Consider the following 17959-nt stretch of genomic DNA (forward strand, 5'->3'; position numbering starts at 1 on the left):
ACACAGTCACACACGCACACACACACACGCATACACGTACACACACACGTACACACATGCACATTCACATAAAACCGCCTTTGAAAAAAGAGGTTGAGTCACGTCTGCAACTGCTGGTTCTCCTCTGACTGGAACAGTTGCAGAGATTTAGGATCACGCCACCCCTTTAAAACCACTCCCTGCAGAAGGAGTTCTCCCAGGTCACCGCAGTGTTCCCTGGGAGGTGAAGCTCGGAGCGAAATTAGCCTGCGCAAACGAGATCCGGTGTCCTCCATGCGCAAGAATATATGCACTGCAGGCACCAGAGCGGCTCACCTAGGCACTAACCCTGGCCTGTCCTGACAGTGAGGTTTTGAGCCTGAGCTACTTCCATAAGTGACTGTGAGCAGATCTTTCAGTCACGCATGACCTTCTTCAGAGCTTCAAAAGTCCCTTTTCGATTATGATGAAATTTTGACATTTGAATGAAGAAATGGAAATGAGTGAAGAAAAGTGTTAGCAAGGCACGATGCCAGTCCTATTTAGGACATCACTCAACCAAAAAATAAAAAGGATTAAAAAAAACTAAAAAAACATTGCCCCAAGGGTGGAACATCACTATGGTGACAAGCCCTCAATCCCCAACCCCAGTCTGACCCACCCAGGGCCTTGAGAAAGACCTGTAGAACTTCTCGGACAACCAAGCTCTTTACATTCGAACAAGTCGTGTAGCCAGTGGGGCGCAGTCCTTTCTGAACTGGAGCGTCTCTCGTTTTGTATCTCAAGCAGGTACTGTAAGAGGCCGGGGGCGCGCGGCCAGCGGGAATAGGGCCCCGGGGCCCCGTGGCTCCTACCTGGGGGGTTACTCGGCCGGGCGGGGCATCTACAGCCGCTACCACGAAGGGAAGCCCAAGCAGCAGGACAAGCCCTACGAGCTGATGCCCAGTCTGGAGCTGACCCAGGTCAACTCAGTGGGCATGAAGCCCGGCACAAGTCAGTATGGGACTCCGCCCCCTTCCCCCTCTGACCCGCTCACTACACCTCCAGCCCCGCCCCCTTTTACCCGCTCACTCCACGTCCAGCCCCGCCTCTTTTTACCCACTCACTCCACCTCTAGCTCCACCCCCTTTTTACTCCCTGTTTCCTAGAAGAGGTGTTGTCAGTGGTGTTAGAGCCTCTTTACCTGGTTTTCTCTCTCTCTCTCTTTCTCTCTCTCCCTGTCTCATTCTGATAACAGTGCATAACTGATTTTGGGCCTCATTAAGTAATAGGGACTTGTGATTAAGACTATCTTATTTTCTATTTAATTAAAATTTAAGTAAAAATGGGGTATATTCCTAAAATCCTGGAGGAGTTGCGGGTTTTTGAAATTCAGAAGGTTTTAAGTGATGCATTTTGTACCTTTACTGGAATTTACACAAATTACAGAAATTTGCATTTCCAGGAGTGATTGCTGGCCCTCTGATGGCCAAAATCACCACTAAATAAAACCATGATCCACAGTCAATTCTGCGAGTGGAAAACAGGCCTGGCCAGAGCTCATTGGCCTTTTGATTGGCTGTATATCGAAAGGACTGATAAAACCCGTTAATCTAGAGGCAGAGTCTCATTAAGCTGAGTCATACTTAACTAGCATTGCTGCAGCTGAAGTCATGTTGTGTAATAGGACCTGTGCAACAGGTCCAGACACGCAGTCGCTGCGTTTCATAAGGAGCGCGTACTTCATATTTGTCCCAAGACGGGATTAATGCAAATAACATAATCTCACATGCGCTAGATTACGCAGTCCTGCTGGGGCATTTCAGTGCTGAAGGGATAATTATGCCTCCTGCCATACAGCACGGAGGCCTCGTGTCAGTTGGATATTCGAGACACAGATTAGTGCTAATTAGACTTTGAGAAACTGGCGCTCACCCTGCGTCATAAAATAAATTGGACACATGGAGCTAACATGTGAACAGAGGATTTTGTACATTTGTGGGGATTTTCTTTTTCTGTAGAGACCCTTTAAAGTGTCATAATATATTTGTGCATAATTTTACGCTGAGATAACATGAAAAGAGATACTTGTGCATTTTGGTGAAATAACTTCAACAGAAAAACTCTATATATTGTATAGAACTTTACATTTATTTGGGTCTATCCATTCACATGGTTGTACTGGACTCTACCCATTTTTAACCCTTTGATAAGTAGATTTTCCAGAATGTTTTTTTCTCGGTCAGTGTTCTAGAACTCCATTGCTTTTAATTACCAACGGTGACTGTTACATCAGCATTAGAATGCTCAGCTAAGAACATTCTAATCACATATTTGTGACGTTACATTTTAAAGGGTTAATCCACGCATGTATTGTAGCACTCCCTCTTTAAGAAACTGTGGCCCCGTCGCTGGTTCCCCTCTGAAAGCTCTGTGCCTCTCTTTTTGCAGTGGCGCTCCCGGCCCTGGGGGGCCAGTACCCCATGTTCCCTGCTGGCACCGCTGGTAAAGTCATGGAGGAGGGGAAGATGCACGGGATGGAGCACCTCATCAGCCCCCTGGCTCTCCAGCACGACCACACGGGGGCTCCCACAGCCGCAACGGTCCTGCCAGCTGTGTCCACCCCACCCCCGTTCCAGGTACATACACATTCTTTCATTTTCTCTCTCCTTTCTCTCTCTCTCTCTCTCTCTGGTGTCACTCCTTCTCTCACTCTCTCATTCTCTGCCACTCCCTATCTCACTCTCTCATTATCTCTCTCTGTCTATCTCACACTATCATTCTCTCTCTCTCTCTCTGGCGCTCCCTCTTTATTATTCTTTCTCTTACTCTCTCCTTCTCTCTTCCAGTCTCCTCTGGTGTGTGAGATTAATTTTTTATACATTATTATTATTATTGTTATTATTATTATTATCATTGTCAATAGTTGTGGGGAAAATGGTTGAATAGATCATTACCTATCTAATCTCACCTTTTCCACCCTGTCTTTTCTTTTTTTTTTTACCTCCTGCTCACCGCAGGGTCGCCCCATCACCCCAGTGTACGCCATGGCGCATGGCGTCCAGCGCATCCCCGCCGCTGCCAACCTGTACGGGACCAGCTACATCCCCATCACGCACGCCAACTCCGCCGCCATGGCGGCAGCCCTGCAGAAGAACGCGGCGGTGGCGGCGGCCTACGGGGGTTACGCCGGATACATGCCCCAGGCCTTCCCCGCCGCCACCTTCCAGATGCCCATCCACGACATGTACCCGACATACTGATGGAGGCCCTCCCCCTCGCCTGGTCGCCCCCGGGCAACAAAGGACACTGAAGGAACACTTTCGTATTTATGAAGAGAGAACTCCATTTTGGATGTTTCATTTCATTCGCCTTGGCTTTGTTGTGTGTTTTATTTGGCCTTTATTTTTTGGGGTTTCTGAAAGTAAGCATATTACTTGGCATTAAAGAGTTGTAACCTTACATCTTAAAAAAAGAAAGAAACGTTTTTTTAACCATAAATTTCTTTGTACAAAAATAGAAGAACGTTGAAGAAAATGTGCTTTTTTGAGTTTCTTGAGAAAAAAAGTTTATATTTTGAGAATTTTTGATAATGTTAGCAATAGTCTTTAATATTACTGTAGAGACTTAAATGTCTTCCGTCCACACACTGTATGCCTACCAGTTTGAATGCGGACATTTTTAGCTATGCATTCATTATTATAATTATTTGTTTTGTTGCATTGTTATTCATATTAATATAAACATTTTGGTTTTTTCTTTTCTTTATAAAGTACTGTGGTATGAAGGTTTTAGGTTTAGCCTTGGCCATATGTGTCATCTTCATCTCAAAGAAAAAAAATATGTGTGTAAAGATTTTAACTAGATAACTTCGGGTAAAAACCCAGGAACAAAGGTTTACTTTTTCTGAAACGCAGGGACACGATCACCCACCAGAACCAGAAAAGAAACTCCCTTTAATCTGAAAAAATATTCATAACCAATGTAGGGTGACACTGCACCTACAATAAGGAGCATGATTCCAAACAAATGTTTGCTCTCAAAGGCAGTAAATGAACATTATTGTAGAATCTCTCAACTTGTCCATTTCGGGGAAAAGAAAGTGATCTCCCCCCTTCTGAATGACTCTCTGTTGAACAAAGCTCCTCAAATGAGACCAGCCTTCAGCCGTAAACGTTTCACCTCAGCGAGCACAAGTTTCAAACTGGTTCATATGCTTCTGTATAAACCTATTGGAAGAGCAAGATCCATCTACTCTAATGTTAAACAAGACCGGGTCAAAATCTAGTATATGGCTGGACCGAACCGGCTGACCAATGGTATAGCTTCATCACTCAGTGACTCAGTCACAGACATTCGTGACTTCCTTCCATAATGACTAAGATAATGCTAATGCTAACCAGGTCTAATCTCTGTATGCGCAGCACTGCTTCATTTTTCTTCAGATCTTCTAAAAGGCAGATAATACCCTTCAGATGCAGTAGTTTCTCTTGTAGTGGAGGTTAGCATTGGCGCTAAAAAATGAGCACTCTCTGTGAGAAACACTGAGCTGTTTCCGTGTCCTGCTTTCACCCATGTAAACTGGCGGTGTTGAAATTCTCTGCTGTGATTGGCCATGGCCGTGTGAATCCGTCTCATGTGACTGGCTGAATTGCCAAAGCGGGCGCATGTTTTGGGCCTAGTGCAGAAGAGGCTTGGTGCACCACGCCTTCCAGTGCTTACCACGTACTCACAGAAGATGTTTTCAGCAGAAAACCTAAAATGTTGTCATAACAAACAAAAAATTACTACTACATGAATCGTTACTTTGACGAATAGAACTGGTGGCTTCAAACCTGGGCTGGAATTCTTTAACGCATTGCCTTTATGAAGTTCAATGAAACGAACCTTTAAAAAAAAAAATCTAACCTTGTGACAAACTGTATTTGAGCGAAGCAGATCCTGAGCGAGCTACATACTGAGCAAACACACCACATCATCTCCTGTGTAAGGAAGGGTGGTTACCGCGGCAACAAAGACACGCTTCCCTATCTGTTGATCAGTTGTCTGGTGGCTCGTATTACACTCCTTTATACTGCTAGAGTATACTGCTGTCACGTGGAGCCTACATTCTCCTGCTTTACTTTGCTGAAATGGCTTTGAGTTAGGTGCACTTAACATAGTCCACAAGAGGTTGCAACCCCCCCCTCCCCTCCCCAAGTGAAATATTTGTTGTTATTGGTGACATTTAGCTTTTATTATTATAATTTTTGTGGATATGCTTGTGTACGCGTGCAAAGTGGCAGCCATGATGGGAGAAATGTGGAAAAAGTGTGAAACTGGGGCCGCTTCAGTGGATTGTACGTTGCAGAAAAGAGCAGGCGCACCGGCCTGTTCGTACAGAGCTGAACTTTTCTGCTCCCTCACGGGTGTACCCGAACCCAACGGCAGGTTTCTGAATGTCTGTTTGTGCAGAGCTGAACTTTTCTGCGGTTCCCATAGACTCTGATTCGGAAGACAAAAGCCACACAGAACACGCGAAGCAGAGCACAGCCAGTGAATTGGGACATGCCAAAGTAAACAGGCTCATCGGTGACGTGTGATTCGCTGAAGTCGCACGTGACAATGGCAGGTGCATGGGGACGCGGCGTAGGCCTGTCATATTTGAGCCATTTGAATTTGATCACGTTTTCCCATTGCCGCTGTGAGACACAAAGCATAGTACATACGTGGCTTGTGTTGCTTTGGAGGTAGTTAACGCTGTGCTTTTTAATCAGACTCGGCTCTTTTGTTTGCTTATTTCTGATTGGCCGTGGAGCAGGCTGTAATTACTCTCTGTGCTAAAAGCTAAAGTAAACATGCCGAACACACAACAGAGGCCACAGCGTTCGCCATGGACCCGCCCTGACGTATTTATGACGCTTCTCAGCATGTTACTTCATTCAGTTCATGCAGTGTTTGTTTTGTATTGCCTGTTTAAAGGCTACTTTTTCTGCTGTGTTTGGAAAGAAAAATTGAATCAACTCCGCAGAAATGTTCCTTTTGCGATGACAAACGTTCAAATATATTTAATATATTCAGTACAAGTGTTGTATATGAAGCTTAAGAAAAGTGAGAAGAAATATAATATATTTTAAAAGGAGACAAAAGATTTGCTTTCAGTTCTTTCTTTCTCGTTAAAAACAAAAAAGTACAACCTGTGATAACAGAGAACTGTTTTTCCAAAGCATCCAGGACTTGTGAACATTCAGAAAGGGCAGTTGTGATGTGTTATGCAAACATTTGATGTATGACTGGTATGGAGGTGCTATTACCCAGAATCCTCTAGGTAGTATATGGAGTGCTGAACCAGGAAACCAGAGTGCCTGCGCAAGCATCTCTCCATTGCGATTATTTCACAAACACTACAAGAGTAGTATTTCAACTTCGATGTGCAAGTTCTTGGCTACTGAAACGAACAAGGTGTGGATATTTTAAGAAACCTTTTAGAAATGCAATAAAAGTTTTTAGCGTGCCTTATTTTCATGCGTATTGCTTTAGGCCTTTTTAACCTTTTTCTGTGCACTGTAATGTCATTGCGTTGTTTTTAAAAAAGCTTCTTCTTCAGGATTGTTGTATTTAAAGTGCTAGCTGAATAGTTAAATAAAGCATTTTCAAAAATGGCATTTCTGTATTTACTCTTTGCTGCGCACATAAAGATGAAATCTTTGTCATATTAATTTCATTCGCTCACACATGGATGCTTACCCCAGGCTGCAAATGATTGTGAGATGGCTTATGAACTGGTTTTCTTATATGAAAAATATACCCTTATATATAGCTTTAAACCAGTCACATAGCTTTCAGTATTTCTACTCATAACTTATTATTATTATTATTATTATTATTATTATTATTATAAGCTGTGAAGATTCCCTTAATCTATAGCGTCTTACAATACATTTTGACCTTATTGTGTAGTTGGATATTAAGCAGAAACACTCTGGTTAAATAGGCTGCACAGAAATTTCTGTGAATTTCCCAAGTGTACAGCCATACCACACCGGAGGACCAGGGAGTGACATTCCCCCTGAAGCTTGCAAACTCCAGTGGTTACCAGAGGTATTGCAGTTTAGTATGCCTCTTGTGCCAAAAAGCAGATTTCCCCATTGAAGCCCATTCAAAACTATGCATTTACCCTGGCAAAATTATACTATTCTGGCCAGTACTTTTAAATTCTAAAACATTTTCACGCCAAATGAATTGCTCTCGAGGAACACATTGTTTTGGCTGGACCAGCCCTACAAACACGAATGTCTGTGACTGACTGAGTGACTGAGTGATGAAGTTACACCATTAGTCAGCCGGAGAGGTCCAACCATATACTAGGTTTTGACCTGGTCTTGTTTTTCTAAGCCCCACAGAAAGTCCCACGGAACTGGTCATTTGAAGCTGTCTTCAACATAGTATATGACACACCAATAGGATTGTGCCATGTGGATTGATTGCCAGCAGGTGGCACTATTGCACACCCCAAGCTTCAGGCAGCCATTACGTAGCAGGGCCTTGCCTCCGACCTCCTGTCCGTGGATCAGTTCAGTTCAACTGCTTCCAGTAATGCTGCTGCACTGACCGACGCTGACAATTACACACCCACCGACCGGGCACTCCCAGAGAGGGCACTGAGAATGCTCATGAGGAACACCATGACGCACTTTTGTGTGCTGATTTTTTTTAAAAAATTGATTTGTTTAGGGGGCTCGGTCACCTTCTGTACGAGACCCTCCCCTGCTCATTCACGTTGCTCTCTTCTGCTGCACATTGTGATGTCATCCCAAGCCACGCTGTAGCTGCGACGCTGACGTTATTTAACTGAAGAGCAAATTAAAAAATCATACTTCTGGCATTCGGTTAAAAAATTATCTTTTGCGCATCTGTCAGATCTGTGACAAAAGATGGCGTGACAGACTGTTGACAGAAGGCAGCACGTCGCCTGACGAGGAAGACGAAAAGCCAAGCGAATCTGGAACACTCAGTGTACAGATTAAGACTGCTTTTACCATGCAGACCGCTGGCTCGCAACACAAGCTCTGTATTTTGTAAACTGCATTTACGTTTTAACAGCATATGTTTTCTAATTCATTTTTTCCACACTATATCAGAGTATTAGCTTGTGACATATTTAGCTGAACTTATTTGACACATCCTTAAAATGTAAATGATTACTGCAAATACCTTGTTTCACTGAGAAGCAAACATAGCACCCAAAAACCAACTTCCTGGATGAACAGAAAAATCTGCTCTTGCCTGTCTCAGCAGTCACAATTTCTTGAACTTTTTGCACATGTGTGGTCTACAAAAAGGAATCATATCTGAACAACAGTTTTAAAAATAGCATTTCATTCAAATGAGAATCAGCAGGAACAGTTCAAAGTGGTGAAGAGTCGTGAACTAACATACACAGCTGCTCTGGTGCATGCGGTATGAATAGCACAGTGCAAAGGGACTTGCTGAATGAGTAGAAAGGGTTTTGTGTTCACTCGACAAATCGTTTGCAGGTGGTGGTAGCACAGGTGTCAGAGGCGCAATGTTTCCTTGAACGTTCTGGAATTACTTATCAATGAGTGTATGTGTGTGTGTATGTCTTGGGGTAGGGGGTGGTTTAACTGAGGGCTGTTCCTTGATCCGGTTCCAGGAGATCTACTACCCTGTAGGGTTTCTCTCCAACCCTAACAAAGAACGCCTCACTCAACAGCTAGAGATCTTGTATAGCTGCTAATTGGCAGAATCGGATGTGCAAAATTAGGGTTGAAATGAAAACCTGCAGGACGGTAAATCTCCAGGAACAGGGTTGGGCTGACCTGATTCATTCCTTGGCATTGTGGTATACGCGCTCATCTGTGTGCTTAATTTTTCAATCGCTGTCAGGTGGCGGTTGGTTCGGGTCAATGAGCACTAATGGTGTGGTTGTGTTATTCGGTCTTTTGTAACAGTATCGCTGTTTTCACGCGCAATGCTTTTATTTTCAGCGGCTCGATAGGGACTGCGTGCGCAACGGTAGCCTTGTCATGCACCACAAGGCCAGACGCATTCAAGTTACATTATTGATGAGCGTTCACGCCGCTCAAAGATTGTCTTACATCTTGCACCGCGTCTGAAAACAAAGCTGGCCATTAACTATTCTACCTTGGCGACTTGATTTGAAAATATTATTTTTCGTTCTGAACCACTGGAGCATAAGCACGCCGGCACGAGGCAAGCATCCTGTTTCCCCGGAGCGGAGTGGATATCCACGCAACTTACCCAAGCTTGCGTTTTCCCCGCTGGTCTTACAGGACGAGGTCAGCGCGCGGGACAAGTAACGGCGATCGCTTTACACGAACGCGATCAGTCAGCGGGGGTTGCTCACAGATCAACCTTTGAGACCAACGTGGCTCCAGGTGGCATGGCCGCAGCTCTAACCATACTCTACGAGCATAGGATTCTAATCCTCATTAACATTAGCAGTTTCAACAGAGCTACGGAACATATCTTTTTATGTGACAAGTTGACCAGTGTGAATAGTTTTCGAACGATACTATATCCAGTTAAATAACTTGTTTAAATGGAAGCTTGGTACAAGCCATTCTGGATGAGCGTCGATTTAATACAAAATGTTAATCTATTAATCCAACAACTAATACCATGATTCTTTAAGTGCGTCTGCTATATGCAGAGATGTATTATTAATAAACTAATAATAAGACTACTTCTACAACAACAACTACTACTACTAATGATAATAATAGAGCCTGTTATACAAAGATGTATTTCCATAAACAAAAAAATGTCTTGTAAACAATAGCCTGTGGACATCAACATATCAAACATGAAATGTTATCCTTGAAATATTTAGTGGATGTTCAAAGAGATCTTCATATCTGTCCATCAAGTGCTAACTTAATCTGCTTCTCTGGACTGTTTTTACAAACGGATTACAGTTAATTATTTAATGGTGTATGTTTTAAATATTAGAGTGCACAGTAATCCCTGACCTGCAGTTGGTACAACTGCTGAGCTCTTCAGGATGACATTCAATACATTTCTATCCAAGGGATTTTGTCAGTGTAGCGGAAACATATCCTTAGAAACCAGGCTTCAGAGTCTATAGGAACTGGCAATTAATGGTGTCATCATTCCTGAGGCTAAGCCACTAGTTTCGTTACTGATTTCTGAAGAGAAGAAAGAGAGGTGAAAAAAGCTTTGACTTGACCATGAAGAAAAAAATAAAATCACCAGCAACAGTTTTCCAAGAGTATTCCACGTATTCCTTTTTAATCTAAACCGGAAAAGAAATGTACGAAAACGGACAGTCCCATCTCGCCAAGCGTCAGGTGGCTTTGCCGATGATCACAATGCTCATGAGGAAGACCATGGCGAAGAAGATCCACATGAAGAACCGGTCCATGACCTTGGCCACCTTCTTCCACTCGGCGCCCTTGACGCAGTTGGCTCGCTGCTCCCGGAAGCAGTTGGCGATGTACTCCACGTTCCTCACCAGCTTCTGGTGGCGGCCGCAGGCACAGGCCTGCCAGTAGGGGGCGACCTTCTCCGGGTACGGCAACTCGTCCTTCGGCCCACCGTTCACAAGGCCGTTGGGCTCGTAGTTGCCATCGCGGCCAATGGGGCGGCACTTGCCGTCGCCGTTGGGGAGGGCTTTGGCCTTCTTTTCGCTGTTGCCGTGGTGATGATGCCGGTGTTGGTGCTGCGGGCAGCTGTAGTGGCCATCGTCCTGGCGATGGTGGCTCCCGTACAGGCTTCCGTTGCCCAGGGGGTCCTCCGTGTGCACGGGAATCCTCTCGCGCTGGGGGGTGGTGCAGTTCTCGCCCACCTCGTACACAAAGAAGATCTTGGACATGTAGTTGATGATGACCACCTTGGCCCAGTGTGGGACGGGCTTGGCCTCAGCACCGCAGAAGTGGATGTTCATGATGAAGATGGTGAGGGCTGTGGAGGCCGTGATCATGATCATTGTCGCAATGTAATACTTCCCTGCAGAAACACAGGAAATAAATAATTTAGTTCTCAGTCTGTCTGCCAGTTTGAAGCATTGCCAACACTTTCTGTGACGTGCCTAACACTGACAGTGAACAAATGTTATTCTTGTTCCTCTAAATACGAATTTCTCTGTAACTGTTTATGACAGCATCTTCCTCAGAATTTAATTACAAGTGTAACTGTCATCACAAAGTACCATACAGACACATTCATGCACAAATGAGCAAGAAAAAAAAAACACACACACACACACACACACACACACAGTGTGAACTTGCTCACCGATGAGGGGCACACTCTCTGAGGGAGGCATGCTCTCAGCCACCATGAGCTGGAAGACGGTGAGGGCCAGCAGCACCGTCACGCCCAGGGACACCTTCTCCCCGGAGTCGGCCGGCAGGTAGAAGCTCAGCGGGGCCAGGAAGGAGATCATCACGCAGGGCAGCAGCAGGTTGAAGATGTAGAAGGAGGAGCGGCGCTTGAGGAGCAGGGTGTAGGTGATGTCCGGGTACGGGTCCGAGCAGCAGCCGTACATGATGACGTTCTTGGCGGCGGGCATCCCGTGGCACTCCCACTCCACGTTCTCCACGAAGTCCGACAGGTCCCCGCTGTCCATCCCCATGGCGATGTCCACCTGGTTGCCGTTGTAGGTCCAGGAGCCGAAGGTGAGGTTGCACTGCTGGTCGTCGAAGGGGAAGTAGGACACGTCCACCACGCAGGAGCTCTTGGTGATGGCGGGGGAGTCCCAGGTGATCTCGCCGTTGTAGCGCAGGACCACGTTGGTGTCAGCCGGTCCTGAGGACTCATCATCGGCCCTGGGGGAGGAGTTAGAGGCACTGAACCTGGGGGGGGGAGTCTTACGCAAACAATATCCCTACAAATTCCTTCCCCTTGCATGAACCTGTATGAAAAAAAACGCCCGATTGGTCAAAACACATTGCTGCATACCAAATGTGGCGCAAGTAGCTATAACCATTGGCTGTGTGGTCTCAATCTGTTTGACTTTGTCTGTTTGCCAGTTACTTGCGTCCTTTCTGTACAGTTTTTGCCGGTGTGTACACTTCCGCCATTTTGATTTGCTCAGCACTCGAGATCGTTCGCAGGCACACGTGGCCAATTGTGACTGCTGTGGCAGAGAATGACACCTTGTTCAAACACACTGCAGGCTCTCTGACATTTCATTCATATGCCAAAATGCTATGACTGTTTATGAACGACAGCCTGGAGACGTCAGTAGTACTTGGGAATTTGCTTTGTATTTGAACATGAAAAGACAAAAGAAGGTCACAAACAGTAGAACGGGGCAGGACCGGAGTTTGAGACGCCTGGTCTAAGGAATGGGTAAATAAGCACACATACAGCCTACAAATAGCAATAAAAATACACCACCTCATACATCATATACATCAGCCTTTGTGAAGGCCAAAACACGATTAGCCAAAACATGTCAGCATATATGGATATGGTTTTTTAAAAATCGAACGTCTTTTTTGCTAAATTAGTTTGTGGAATTTTCTTTTCCATTATGAAACGCTGCTGCCTTTCATAGCCACTCCTTAGACAGAGAGGAGATGGAGGAGATGTGTTTGAGCACAGGACACCGAGCACGCTAGCTGTTTTGTGGGAGCGGGAAGCACAACCTGCACCCCCTGGTTTTGAAGAGCCTTTGAGCGTGCGCACGTATTTGACAGCCGTACTTGTTATAGAGGACGATGTCCGGCCTCCAGACCAGGTCGCTGGGAATACGGATGACCTCCAGCCCGTCGTACGCCTCCCTGTCCCACTTCAGGTAGGCGTCGTGCCAGACCTGCCTGATCCACAGGTATGACGTCAGCACCTGGTTCCTCTCGTCCTGCAGGCACAGGTGCAAGCCGGGATCTTTTCAAGGGCAGATCATTGTGACAATAGTCGTACTTGCCTTCCTAGAGCAGTGGTAACCAACCCTCTTCCTGGAGATGTACCGTCCTGTAGGTTTTCACTCTACCCCTAACAAAGTACAACTCGTTCAACAGCTAGAGATCTTGTTGAGCTGCTAGTTAGTAGAATTAGGTGTGTCAAATTAGGGTTGAAATGAAAACCTACAGGATGGCAGATCTTCAGGAACAGCGTTGGTTACCACTGTCCTAGAGGCTGAAATCAAGACACTGTGATGCGCTACAACACAATTCAGTCGGCAGCAATTATAAGCCAACACATGGTTCATATTATCTTGAAAACTCTAGTCAAAAAAAAAGGTATAATAAAAAGCTTGTGCAAATAAATTGAAAAATGGAAGAACTGGAACAGCAAATACCCAAGTTAAAATAAACTTCAAAGGTCCACAACATCTAAATATGCATAATGTATCAGTAACAGTGTTCTTGCTGATTAAATAAACCCGAGACACTTCACCCTCACTGACAGGACATCTACAGCCCTGGGGAAAGTGTCATACGGTGTGATATAATCTATTTAACAGTCAACGACAGAGAGAGAGACTGTCTGAAAACAAGACACGCCTGTTGATATCAGGTTAGAATCTGCGATGTGGGTGAGATGCTTATGACTGGTGGACACGCATAAATTGAGTTTCACTGAGGGTCGGTGGGGTGGCATGGAGCGTTTTGTTTTTCTGGTAACAGGATACACTAATGTACTTGTACATGAATGATGAGTCTGCAATAACATTATGCCGTGACTGAGTAAAGAGATTGAAAACTCTAGTTTATGGAGTTGTGTTCCCAGCTGTGGGGGAGAAGGGGAAGGTGTACGGCTGGACTAAGGACTGTCTCTTGAGATTGGCAGTTTTTTTTTACTTCTTTTACTTCTCTAAAACATGAAGAGGAGGCTTCAGCATTAATATAAATTAAAAATGCCAAAACGCTCAAAATTCAGAGCAAGAGTTTTTCTATTTTTATACACCGGTATGCTGGTCTTTAACATTTCTTCACAGAAAGAAGACCCGCCCCACCCCCACCCTCACCCCCACCTCCCTCTCCCTGCTCAGTGATTGGAGGGCCTGTCGTTGGTCTCACCATGTCCTTGATCTGGGAGAGGGTTATCTGCAGGGTGACGTTGAGCGCCTTGTCGGTGTCCTCCACGGGCCGCAGGGCACTGGAGTAGTTCTCCATCAGGTCGTTCAGCAGCTTCTGAGCGTACCTCCCCTGAGCTGAGCGGGAAACTACGCGGCAGAACCCGCACAAGGCGCACGCAGAGGGATTAACAGACAACACAAAATAATTCATAACAATGATAAAAACTTGACGTACTGCCTTTAATACAGCGTAGCTGCTCAATGTGCTTCGCAGTGTGTTATACTAATATATTTCACCCACATAAGTTCTGAGAGGCCAGTCATAAAAGTGGATCTTTAGCATGCAACAGAATGCTTTCAAATATAGTCACAAATAAGCCAATATAAAATAGATAGCAAAATGCATTTCTAAGATTAAAATCACAATAAATATTATTAGCATTTCATGTAATGGCCACGTTGAACACAATATACGAACAATAGCTTGACTTAAAGCATACACATAGTATCTGTACAGATCAGTAATGACCATTGTTACCCATGAATAAAAAGAATTTGGAATTAAAGTTAACTAAAGTAACATTAACTTTAAGATTTGATATTAACTAAAGAATAGTCCCATTGACAAGGGAACAAATTCTTACCTTTCAGGAGCATGCTCAAACCTATAATAAAAACCACTGCCTTCATACTTGCAAGAAAAAATGAATTATCCGAGAGACAAAGGGGGAAAATAATTCACAATCAGTCTCCTTCGATTTCCATAACGACCAACGCGAGTTGAATCGGAAAGAAAACGCTAGAAAACCGTTTTAGTGTTCGCGCAAGGCACGCGGCACTCGCGTTCATTCTAAACCCTGGAACAGGACCGAGGCTATCGCATAGCACGCACACCGCGGAGAAACCAGATGCCCAGACTGAGCCACGGCACAGAAGCTCGGCGCGCGCCATTCATCCAACCGCCTGTCAGTCAGAACGCTGACAGATGAGCTTACATGGCTTTAGGACAGCTCACAGGTAAATGTTATGACCACTGGGCCTCGTTGTTGATGGAATTAGAGCTGGAGGATTTCACCACACCCTCCATTGTAAGACAACCTGATCTACCAAGTGTTCTTTCTTTACAGGAGTTTTTCTCTTTCTCTGTTCAGAGGAATAATGTCACTGTTTAAGTTGCTTTGTAATTAAATCTCAATAGAAACATTAATAATGAAACCACGACATAATGACATAAATGAATGGCCGAGTGAAAGTGGATGGATATAATAAGAAAGCACCATGAAGCTTTTTTAGACTGGGAGATATGCTCCTGTGTTCCTCGGAGATGTACTCAGGTAGGAGGACTTAAAGGGGTGTTCTGTGTTCCCACACACCCTCCCACATTGTCACAAAGCTGGGGCATGTGATGTGAATGATATTGACCTGGAGGAGGATCAACACCGGATATTGCCGCTTAAAAAAAGAACTTGCGAAATCCCACCCACTTTGTCTGTTTGTCAGAACTCCTACATAGCCGGGTTACAGTTCTACAAACGGACCCTGTTCCTAACTGACCAGAAGTCTTAAGGGGGTTGAGGGGCTCTCACTCAGTGTTGCAGAGTCCATGATCCAGGTGAGGCTGCTTTTGGCTACACATGCTCTGCAGATTAAATTTCACTCTTGAAACAAACTGGTAAAGTATTTCACTCTGTCACTTACCTATACACCTACCAATACGCTTCCCTGCTGCAGTTTCATTATTGGTTTCTAGTTAAAAGAACACAGTGAATCTTCACACTTTCATGAATCATAGGAACTGCCTTCAGATTTGGAGGTTACCCCTTGTTTTGCAAATATATAACTATTACATACATCAGATTGTATTTTGCGCATAGTGTAGTGTAACTCATGGAATGAGCATGCATAACAAAAGTGTATTAACAGCTAACTTTTTAATATATTTGTAATAATGACATACACAGAAGGTTTCTTACAAAGGACTCCAGCATAGTCATCTCAAAACTCCATTCTAGTGTATGACTGAATTGTATTGGAGAGCCACTGAAGTCGCTGTCAAGTCAAAATGAGAACAGCTAAAGCATTTGGTTCAGTACACTGGACCCAACATCACCAAGGCCAGCTAATCCGGTGTATGTCTGAGATTTCCACCTAACAGCTTTTGAAGTGACGTTCATTCAAACATTTACCTCTTCCTGAAAACCAAAATAACATTTTTTCAGAGCACAATTTACGACTATTTTTGCAGGGGACTTGATCCCATTGACTGAAATCCTCCAGGACAGGAAATTAATGGGGCGGCCAGCGGTCTGTCGTCTCATTCCAGGCCTACTTCCTCCGTGTTCGCCCTGTGAGATATTTACACACTTCCGCTTTAACACCTCAGCAGAGTCTTCCTGCCAGTGCAGCTGATACTCACTGGGCGACAGCAGAGTTAACTCACCCTTTCGGTGGTCCGCCAACGCTATTTCCCACCCTGTACTGTAAATCACAGATGGCCTGCATCGTTGGTCAGTCAGTCAAATCAGTAATTGAATCCAGGGGTGTGAAAAATCCAGGTTCAGAAAGAAAAAGTCCTCCCTGTCATTTTGTTCCAGTCACCTGGATCTGCTCATTAGCTCAGCCCTTCAACCAGGAGGTAGAACTAATTAGAGAAATCACCTGGCTGAGTTCACCGGTGGAAGAAATACATGACAGGACTTTTATCTTTCTGACCCCTGGACGTTCAACAAATGATTGACTCAGTCAGATTGGACAGGTGCCTTGATGATCAGCCATTGACTTCTGCGAGAGCAAAAAAAAAAAGTCTGACCTTGTCATATCCTGAACAAGTTATTTTAAAGTGTTTTCGAAAAAGTAAAATACTGTAAAATATTCACAGGATTTTTAAACTTCAACAAAAGCAATGCCGAAGATGGAAGAAGCAATGAAAATCCATACATGTCCATAGACATCCATGTTATGACATCTCTGTAACATTGTAAAGAAAAAAAGCATTGTAAAAAAAGCGATAATTATGAATTGTTTAAAAAACCAAAAAGGCATGCACGTTACAAGCTAAAGCTTCAGACCAAACATTTTTACGTTTTATGTCTTATCAACGTCATTCATGGAGGTTGATCTGACGTCAATTGCTGGCTCAGAAATTAGGCCTATAAAGATTTTTTGATGTCTGCAATCCGATGAGTATAAAACGCTGATCTATTATAAGTAGAAAAGCGGTTGCGTCCTGAATAGATGTCGATGCCTTGTAGCTGCGACGCAGATTTGACATTTGTGTTTGTGTGTTTGTGTGTGTGTGTGTGTGTGTTGGGGGGGGGGGGGGGTTCTGTACCTGCACGCAGTGTTTAACGGCGGAGCTAAGCAGCTTCGGCTGGTTTTTCTATTTGAGAAGGCGCACTGGCGGGGCCAAAAGCGCAGCGCCTGTGGTTGGAGCACAGGTGTTTCCTGTGCGCGCTGTGCTGCGGCGGTGCGGCGGGGCTGCCTGAGCACACTCCTCGGTTCACACAGGGCTCGCGCACATCCTCCTGCGCGCGCATACACAAAAAACGCGAACCGCGGGCCGGAGGTCAGGGAACATCTTCACTGCGCCCTGAACTGAGCCCCTGCACCGTGTCTAAAAGAGCAGCCTCCGTTCCTGACTCAATCGCTTCAAACTAACGGTTTTAAAAGTCAGCGCTACGCGTTTGGTTTTAGGTCACAGAACTGAACTATGCTGAGAAAAAGTGTTCAAAATTGGCTTCAAGTGTAGGATCATGGGTGCTGAAAGTGTCAGGGCCTCTGTACTTGATTTAATTAGATATATTAGAGATGCTAACATAGGCATTATAATAACCGAACATTTAAACAGATGATTTTTAAATTATTGAACAATGGTTTGGCTGTTTGTAATTAAATTCAAACAAACCAACAATCCTCATGAGGTATTGCGCAAAACATGACCGCTAACTCTCTGTCGCTCAGGAAACACTGCCACACGAGGCTGAAAGAAATGAT

The 17959-nt window shown here is 44.6% G+C and overlaps 2 protein-coding genes across 10 annotated transcripts in view; one reads left to right on the plus strand and one right to left on the minus strand.

The window, feature by feature from the left end:
• Window positions 1–6602, plus strand: part of LOC135254607 (RNA-binding protein 47-like) — a 38362-nt gene extending 31760 nt beyond the window's left edge. For 6 of the 8 annotated variants that reach the window (XM_064334912.1, XM_064334911.1, XM_064334913.1 and 3 more), the window contains 3 exons: window positions 766–972; window positions 2410–2597; window positions 2979–6602. In XM_064334912.1, coding sequence (XP_064190982.1) covers window positions 766–972; window positions 2410–2597; window positions 2979–3221 — 638 coding nt within the window. In that variant the 3' untranslated portion in view covers window positions 3222–6602. The remainder of the gene's footprint in view (window positions 1–765; window positions 973–2409; window positions 2598–2978) is intronic. The other 2 variants (XM_064334918.1, XM_064334919.1) reach the window with 2 other exon arrangements.
• A 1552-nt stretch (window positions 6603–8154) lies between these two features.
• On the minus strand, window positions 8155–17237 carry chrna9a (cholinergic receptor, nicotinic, alpha 9a). Of its 2 annotated transcripts, XM_064334921.1 has the most exons (5): window positions 14611–17237; window positions 13968–14113; window positions 12651–12805; window positions 11236–11768; window positions 8155–10947 (listed from the first exon to the last, which is right to left on the minus strand). In XM_064334921.1, the coding sequence occupies exons 1-5, from the start codon at window positions 14654–14656 to the stop codon at window positions 10286–10288; spliced, it is 1542 nt and encodes a 513-aa protein (XP_064190991.1). In that variant the 5' UTR covers window positions 14657–17237; the 3' UTR covers window positions 8155–10285. The 2 variants fall into 2 exon arrangements, with proteins under 2 accessions (XP_064190991.1, XP_064190990.1); XM_064334920.1 differs by lacking the exon at window positions 14611–17237 and having other exon boundaries at window positions 13968–14601.
• Window positions 17238–17959: the final 722 nt, after the last annotated feature.

The sequence above is a fragment of the Anguilla rostrata genome, chromosome 5 (assembly GCF_018555375.3).
Source record: "Anguilla rostrata isolate EN2019 chromosome 5, ASM1855537v3, whole genome shotgun sequence".
In the NCBI taxonomy this organism is placed as follows: Eukaryota; Metazoa; Chordata; class Actinopteri; order Anguilliformes; family Anguillidae; genus Anguilla; species Anguilla rostrata.

What these genes read in the sequence shown, in the direction of transcription:
- chrna9a (XM_064334920.1), bottom strand. Translation starts at nt 14,177, where the DNA reads ATGAATTATTTTGTGTTGTCTGTTAATCCCTCTGCGTGCGCCTTGTGC. An exon ending in GACATCGTCCTCTATAACAA is followed by an intron (nt 11,769 to 12,650) that starts GTACGGCTGTCA and finishes CTCCTCCCCCAG; the next exon opens with GGCCGATGATGAGTCCTCAG. An exon ending in AGAGAGTGTGCCCCTCATCG is followed by an intron (nt 10,948 to 11,235) that starts GTGAGCAAGTTC and finishes GTGTTTCTGCAG; the next exon opens with GGAAGTATTACATTGCGACA.